General features: G+C 37.9%; 1 protein-coding gene across 4 annotated transcripts in view; it reads left to right on the top strand.

Moving 5' to 3' along the window:
- Nucleotides 1-165: 165 nt before the first annotated feature.
- esyt2a (extended synaptotagmin-like protein 2a) overlaps nt 166-8,859 on the top strand; it is a 45,441-nt gene continuing 36,747 nt past the window's right edge. For 2 of the 4 annotated variants that reach the window (XM_014022039.1, XM_014022038.1), the window contains exons 1-2: nt 167-331; nt 2,284-2,692. In XM_014022039.1, coding sequence (XP_013877493.1) covers nt 2,291-2,692 — 402 coding nt within the window. In that variant the 5' untranslated portion in view covers nt 167-331; nt 2,284-2,290. Of the gene's footprint in view, nt 332-1,191; nt 1,235-2,283; nt 2,693-8,859 lie in introns of those variants that run through there. The other 2 variants (XM_014022036.1, XM_014022037.1) reach the window with 2 other exon arrangements.

Raw genomic sequence — 8,859 nt, 5'->3', positions numbered from 1 at the left:
AATTTAATTTAATTTAATTTAATTTAATTTAATTTAATTTAATTTAATTTAATTTAATTTAATTTTATGTTGTAGTTATTTACTGTCGCCACCAGAGGGCGCGCGTGTCCACCATCGATCTCCGGGTTTGAAGCTCCTTCCCTGCCGGGGAGGAGTGACCTCCTTCCAGCCATGACAGCTTCCTGCAGACGGACGGGTCTCCTTCACAGACGGGAGGATGAACTGACTGAGGGCTCCTAGAGTTTACCAGGTCGGCATGCAGTGGAAACAGCGGCTGGAGTAAATTTTATTTTATTTTTCAGAGGACAGCGAATGCCTCAGCGGGACACCGGTGAGTGTGTCGCTTTCTTTGCTCGAGGAACAACTAGTTTTTTTTTTATTTTTATGCGTTTGCGTTTCTGCTGAAAAGTACCTACGTGTCACTCTGTGTCGTCACGGCGGACTCCGTTCAAAATATGCGTCAGTTAAACGGCGTCCTCTTAAAAAGTGGCTTTACACGCATAAAAAGTAAGATTTTGTGGTTGTTTTAGATTAAAACCTTCGAGATTTTATATTCGGAGGGAAAATAACTAAAGAAAAGTACACACTTGTGATTGAAATGTCAACTTTCTTGTCGTAAATACTCGCCATCCTTAGTTGCAGTGAGTAATGATAAAAGAATGCAGTCAGACGCTTCTCAAAATGAAAATATTATATTACAAAGAACATGCTTCACGGTGTAAACTTTAACCTGAATTTATAGCTTAACTTCAGATTCAAAACTTAATTTTATTTATTTATTTGTGTAAAGATTTAGTGACAAAATCACTACAAAAATGTCAGCTTGGCTTTCCAACTGCATAACATAAAATACAAACAAACAAACAAATAAAATACAGTATGAGGCTTTAACAGATTTTGCATTCTGCTTTTTGTTAAAATATCCTTGTTTTACTGGTTAAAATTTTTGAAATAAATTGAAAAATTTGAGAAATAATTTTGTGTTTTATCATTATTAGAAGTAAAATCAATGCTTTTTAGCAAATTTAGGGATAGATAGTTTTATAAATGTTTGTTAATCTTTTATAAAACATTTACAAACCAATGAATAACAAATATTTACAGCATTATTAAAATTTTTATACAGGAGCCCTAATTAAGAAGTGGTACCACTTTTGGTTGCATTAATTTAATTTTATTTTTTTGCACAGGATGAGCTTTTCTCTCCTCCGTGTGGCTGTCACCACAGGAATATGTAGGTGAACCCTGATAAAAATAAGTAGTGTGCAGCAAACACATGTGAGTCACTTATGTTGACATCTTGAAGTGTCACTGATGGTATGGTGAAGGCTTTGTGTCATGGCGTTGAACACGTTGGGCAAACAATGCGATTACACACACACACACACACACACACACACACACACACACACACACACACGCCCTCTCAACCTGTGTCACGTGTGTTCTCAACACTTCCTGTTTGAGTCGGCATGACGTACGGCAAGCTGTTTTATTATAGGATCAAATCACACTCCTGTCAACAACATTATATTACTTGACAGACTTGAAGTGAAAGATATTTACATTCAGATTATGAGAAATTATAATTGTACTAGTAAAATTTAAGTTGGTAATGTCTAAAACTACTTAAAGTTCAGGAGGTGGATTTAACATTTAAAGACAGTCACGTACATTTTAAAGTGCCCATAACATCAAATGTTTATTTTAATATAAATGCATTTTTGGAAAGATAACATTAATAACTTAATTCAAAATATATTTCATGCCGCTGAGATAAACAGTTGTTGAGATATTTGCATGTAGAGAAACAGGAAGTGATGTCAAAGGGGAATGTCTTCTTGTAAACAAAGCATTGCTACAACGGCTAACGACAGGCTGTACAGAAGAATCGGATGTTTCTTTAGATTATTTTGAGCCTCTATCAGAGATGAAGGGTCAGAGTTAAAACGATGTTTCAGTAAACAAGGAGTTCCCCTTTGATGTCACTTCCTGTTTGACTTTAAATGAGCCCATTTCAAAATAAAACCTGCTGTTTTTGTGACCAAATGGGTAAAATCATGTGTTTCATGCCAAGTTTCTTAAATAAAAAGATATTTTCCTGAGGATGTGCACGTCACAGGCACGTTAAAGATGTATAGATATTTGAAACTTGTTTTTTGTTGGTGCAATCATAAACACTTGTGATTATAAATATTTAAAATTTCACTTCTCCTGCAAAGTGCTGCAGAGTCAGAGGTTGTTGCTTTGTTTGCTCCTGACATTAAATCTCTGCCTTTCCAGAGAGGAAATGAGTAACGCGATGGACGGTTCGGCGGGGCCAGGTGTGAGGGCGAATGGACAGATCCGACCCCCCAGCAGCAGCAGCAGCCCGGCGCCGCCGCCGCCGCCGTCGCCGTCAGACCCTGCCGTGTCCCCAGAAGAGCTGGCCGAGGAGCAGCAGTCCTCTCTGACGGACGTCACTCAGATGTGGATTAAGTTCGCCAAAACCTTCGCCATCATATTCCCGGTCTACGTGATGGGGTACTTTGAGTTCAGCTTTAGCTGGGTTCTGATTGGACTGGCCCTCCTGTTTTACTGGAGGAAGAACTACAGCAATAARGACTACAGGATAAACCAGGCCTTGGCGTACCTGGAGCACGAGGATAGAGCCGTAAAGCAAATTATGCCGACWGCTGAGCTGCCACCGTGGGTGAGTCCTCCTGCGTTAGGACATTTCTTTTATTMKAATTATTTTATCACCACTTAATAAKTCAATAATGTGTCACACTTTGGTTATCCTCCCAGCTGAGCTGCTACAGATAACAAGCTTTACTTTCAGGCTATAAAAAACGCTTTATTTTTTATTAAAATTATATAAACCTTTGTGTTTGTAGAGATTAAAGCTACTTATTGTAGAGAATGAAATCAAACATAAAACAGGTTATTCTATCAAATGATGCAGTTTGAAAGACTTCAGTAGTTTTCCAGACATGTTGACATGCAAACCTGAAATGCARGTATGCACTCAGTGTAAACACTCAGCAGAACCTGCTGAGAATCACGTGGAGGATGGAGTCATGTTATTGATCTACTTTAGGCTGGAAGCACAAAACTTCATAACTACTGGGCTAGGACTGGCTAAAAACATAGACGTCACTTAAATTGGGGAAAATCGATCCACAGGGCTTGAGTATGGGATAAATCTTGTGCCATTAAGAACTGAATTTGAATTGCTCAGATTGAATCTGAATGTGCGTAATTAGAAATTAAATGCATTGGTTTGAAAATAAATTTCACTAAATTGAAACTGAATTTAAAGTTTTGTATCTGAATTAATTAGCTTTGAAACTGTGTTTTGGTTTATTAAAAGTTCAGTTTGACTGCATTAAATTTCAAATTCTGCACATTCAGATTCAATCTGAGCAATTCAAATTCAATTCCTGCTGGCACAAGATGTATCCCATACTTGAGATGTGTGATGAAGCTGAGGTGCGTTTCTATGTTTTGTGTCACTCCTGACTTGCCGTATGTATGGATCTTTTTAATTTAAAAACTTTGAATCTTGAGTTTTGTTTCAAGATTAAATTGTCCAGTTTACAAGTTTGACCCTAAAACCTGTTGTTTATGGTGGATGTGTATTTTGCAACACAGTTGAACCATTATTTTAGAGCAGATTGAAACGAATTGAATCGAATCGAATTGTGATGAATTGATTCAGAACCTTGTGATTTGAATTAATTTAGGGAATTGGCCACGATACCTATCGCTATATTGGGCTAAAATCACTGAAAATCCCATGTGTTTCCTTTGGGCACACGTACAGTTTAACGTCTGACTCTGACGAACTGAAGGATCAGATGATCCTCACTGGGATTTTCCTGCTTAGCTTAGAGGTCAATCTTTCCAAATGTTTCCATGTTTTGAAAGCATAATGAACAGCTGAGGTGTATTGCTTTTTGATCTCATTAATCTCATGGATTACTGCAGTTTATGTTCCTGTGAATTGAGAAAACTCCGGTTTACGTTAGATTGTTTGTTTAAATTAAAGATTTAAGTAGTTAAATACAAAGTTAGTTGTCTTCTTTTAAAACAACACGATTCTTTTCAGGTTGATAAGTTTTTCTTTGTCTGAAGACCTCTTGTTTCATCGGAACAATGCCCTCATAGAAACAGCTTCCTGTCTCGCAGGTCCTGTTCATATTTGTATTTTCTGTTTGAAACGATCCACGTTTTGTTCTGGGAAAACCTTCTCCCATGTTCCAGTGGAGGATCTGATGGAATAACAAGAAAYGAAGGCAGAAATGTTCCTGGCTTCAGCTGAATGGGCCAAACAAACAGTAATGCTTGTTGGTGGGGGTTTTCATAAATAGCCGTTGGGAAAGGTCACGCATTTCTGTTGTTGCTCATCATCTTTTCCAGGATTTAGTCAGTACCACGCTGCTTCATTACTCTGACTCACTTTGAAATCACCTCGAAGCTTTCAGGGATTCAGAAACTATCCAGGTCATTTGTTCTGATTTTCATTTTCTGTTTTAATTCCTGTCATGTTTGCTGTGGTTGTTCGTTAACGTGCAGTCAGACTGGCCACACGTCTTCCACATAGCCGCCATTCTCCCTCGTTTTTTGTTTTTGTTCGGTGGCCGGGCAAACTGATTGGATTCAAAAGCATCAATGTTGTTCTTCAGCCTTATCTGCCTCGTTTCTTCCTGAATAGGTAGTTCCCACATGACGTCACACATCCTACATCGGGACTGCCGGAGACATTTTGGTAGTAAAAAACCCAGCTTTCCCAATGACATATAATATACTGTAGAGGTTATTAACTGGGTATAAAAACAGTGATAAGTCATTATGGTAAATTTATATTTCCAGGATTAAAGACAGCAAACTGAGCATCGAGCGTGGCCGACTAATAAACACAGGGAACACGTCGTCTAACCTTTCACAGATTTGCTCCCGTCACTTTTTAAAAGTAAGGACAGTTTCAAATGTTTCTAAAAATAAAACTGATCCTGACAGTCTGTCAATCAGTCAGAATGGAGATTCAAACTGAACGCCAAGGGATTACCAAATACAAGTTTTATTTAAATTCATTGAGACTAGAAATAAAGACCAACGTATTACATCTAAAATAAATATTTCTTAATTCATGGGTAAAACAGCTCTTTACCTGTCTGTGATCAGACAGGTTTGCTTTGGTTGAAAGAGTCCAAAGACTTTGAGGATCGTAGTTTATCCATAGTGTCGACACTTGTTTTTGTGAATGAATTAATTTACATGTCCATGTGTGTGACGATGAGTTCAACTCTGCATAGCCTTTATCCTCCTTGTTTCCCAATAGCAGCAAATCTTTCCTTCATGGTTTTTTAATGCCAAACTATCTAGGGAAGTCCCAATCCAGATTTTTTTTGGCTCCCGATACAATCCAATTTTTTTAATGATTAGTCTTTCCGATACCGATCCGATAGCCTTACTTCTTTCCAAGTGACAAGGTTGGTAGTATTAAAGCGAGCCCTGCTGTTCCAACCACTAGAAACAACCAGTTTGCAGATTTTGCAAGACGCAGTTTCATCATTGTTTTCCMKTGAAAAGTGTTCCCACACTGTGGACATGGTTGCATACTTGTGTGCGTCTTGACTTCTTAACGGCGGCATGATGATGCTGAAAACTGTCGCGGAAACTGGATCAGCCCGATCACATGAGTAAATCAGATTCTACCCGATATTCAAAAAATGTCCATATCTGCCACCGATATCGATACAGAGTATCTGTTTGGGACATCCCTAAAACTATCTCTTGTGTCTCTGTAATGTGAGCCAGCCTTTGACAAAGCCGTAGCTCACAAAAATAAAATAAAAAGCTGAAAAACAAAGCCTTCCTATCGCTTCTGGTTTGACTATCATCTGGTCCGGTCTTGTGGGGACTATGTATTGGAGGTTCATCCAAAAGCTTGTCAGTCTAGTCCAGGGTAGTGCAGTAATGAGATGGCTTTAAGGTGTCCCTGGGGCAAATGAAATTGGATGAAAATGCCATCTTTGTAATTTAAATGCCACTGAAAGTGATTTTAAAGGACAAACTTTTATCATCTTCTTACATTTGAAGGTTTTGTTGCATTTAAAGGAATGATCAGAGGAATTCTTAAGTCTGGAAAAATGTTATCTTTCATCACGCTTGTAGAAAAGATTCAATAGAAAACATTCTTGTTCTTCTCACGTTGACGTCATGAAACAAAAAATGTCTAGATTTGGCATTGAGAATTATTAATAAGTTCAGAGAAGTTGGATTACATTACTATCCAGGATTTTATGGATTAATTATTCTGTCAAAGTTAAAAAGGACATATTTAGTGCAAATGTTCTTAATAAATGATCACTGTTTTCATGTTTAAAGTAAAATTTAGTTGCTTTAAATGATTATAAACTGTTATGCTTTATCACAACTGCTTTTCACTTGCATGCTTTTTTGTAAATATTCAAGGTAAATTTTTGTGCGAAAATACCGTAAATTTGGCAGACACGCAGATTTTCAAACTGAACAGATCCGACATGCAGCTTGATGTTTACCTGGTTCTAAAGGGAGCGAGGAAAGRACCAGTGAAAGGACGTCGAAGCATCAAGGTGTCCTGATTGCCTGACGCTCTGCAGCACTACGAGACTATCAGCGCTGAACTTTAACTGTGAAACGCACTCAGTCGCTCTCATTTAGCTGCTGTCTTTGCACAAGATATTTTATCTGCTTCACCTCTGTGACACTGACCTCAGAGAGCTGCAGGAAAGTCATGCAGTCATCACGGTGCAACCTCTGACTCTGTAATCCAGAATTCACCCCTAAATAAATCAGAATGGTGGATTTATCACGCGGTTCTTTATGAAATGATGGGGGACTTTAAGGAAAGCAAATGGTGCTTGAGATTTAAAGCAGTTTCTTCTACTGATTGATGTCATGTGAAATAGACCCTACACTAAACAGTTTCTCTGTGCAGCCTTTGTGAGTTGTGAGTAACTGTTTCTCTCCTCCCACTCTTCATGTGTGCACTCACGCGACGCAACACGACACGGCGGTATGGGTGGGGATGTCTTGTTCTTTTGAAGTGCCAAAGGGCCCGAGCTGATCTCTGCTCTGCAGCCGGGAAGAAAAACAGAAGGAACTGAAAGACCTCTGCTCTGCTTTACTTGACCTGAAACTGGTTTTATTTTGTTCTTTTTGTCTGAACTGCAGGATTAAGTCTGGGCTTTGAGTCACTCGCATATTGAAATCATTTTATCCAACGTTCATTGTTGTGTTGTGCACCACTGTGTTGCTCATTTATTGTGCGTTCACCTTCCTCTTAAAACAGATGGCCTTTTGTGTTGTGATGTAGGGAAAGCAGCTTTTCCCCCCTCAGGGCTTAAAAGGCCAAATCAGCCTTACCGGGAGGTGGTTACCATTTAAATTCATTCAAACTACTTTAGTCTTTGATGAAAATGTATCTGAGTTTACAGAGAAAACAACCAGGACAACAACATTCTGCAGAAAACGGAGGGATGKTTTCCAAGAATCCAATACATTAGGTTCAAATCAGGCCGAGGCAAGGAAGAGGACGATGAAATGATGTGGACAGTCTAGAATATGGTTTTGCAAGCTGTGCACAGAAAAACATTCTGATTTAAAAACTCTGCTGATTGGTCGCAAACACTCAAGTTTCAGTGAGAACAGAAAATTAGCCCTTTTTCTAAAGGTTTCCTAAAGGATTTGCCAACAGGGCCGAAGGCAGTGTAGGCAAATGCTAATGGCACCGCTTATCTACGGGGCGCCACAAATAGAAGATGAGTACAGTATAATACATTTAGCCTGTAATATTATCACTGGTTACTCAGGTGTATAAATGTAACTTGTCTGTGAATTTCTCAGCCTGATTGTTTGGTTTGAGTAGATTTTTTAAATGAAATATTCAGTTTACCCCTGGAACCCCGTAGAGCTGCTTCAGTCTACATTTGTTCATGAACATGAAGGTTTTCCTCATTGCTGTCTGCAGATGTTGACAGGTATGTGGTGGACTTCTTGTGTTCGGTTTCAAATGCAGATAAAAAGTATGCTTTATGTATTTAGATTTGTATGTATGTAGGTATGCAAGTTTGTATGTACAGTATCTGTGCAAGTTTGTATATATGTATGCAGGTTTATGTATGTATGCAAGTTTGTATGTGTGCAGGTTTGTATATACGGTATGTGTGCAGGTTTGTAAATGTGTATGCAAATTTGCATGTACTGTATGTATGCAAGTTTGTATATACTGTATGTATGCAAATTGGTATGTATGTATGCAAGTTTGTATGTATGCAGTTTTGTATATGTGTATGCAAGTTATACATGTAAGTAAGTTTGTATGTAGGTATGCAATTTTGTATATACTGTATGTATACAAGTTTGTATATACTGTAAGTTTGTTTGTATGTAGGAATGCCAGTTTGTGTGTAGGTATGCCAGTTTGTATATACTGTATGTATGCAAGTTTGTATATACTGTATGTATGCAAGTTTGTATATACTGTATGTATGCAAGTTTGTANAGTTTGTATATACTGTATGTATGCAAGTTTGTATATACTGTATGTATGCAAGTTTGTATATACTGTATGTATGCAAGTTTGTACATACTGTATGTATGCAAGTTTGTACGTATGTATGCAAGTTTGTACATATGTATGCAAGTTTGTACATATGTATGCAAGTTTGTATATACTGTATGTGTGCAAGTTTGTACATATGTATGCAAGTTTGTATATACTGTATGTGTGCAAGTTTGTACATATGTATGCAAGTTTGTACATACTGTATGTATGCAAGTTTGTATATACTGTATGTATGCAAGTTTGTATATATAGTATGTATGCAAGTT

This window comes from Austrofundulus limnaeus, unplaced genomic scaffold, assembly GCF_001266775.1.
Source record: "Austrofundulus limnaeus strain Quisiro unplaced genomic scaffold, Austrofundulus_limnaeus-1.0 Scaffold315, whole genome shotgun sequence".
In the NCBI taxonomy this organism is placed as follows: Eukaryota; Metazoa; Chordata; class Actinopteri; order Cyprinodontiformes; family Rivulidae; genus Austrofundulus; species Austrofundulus limnaeus.
Note: the sequence above shows the minus strand (reverse complement) of the source record. Positions and strands in the feature narration are given on the sequence as shown.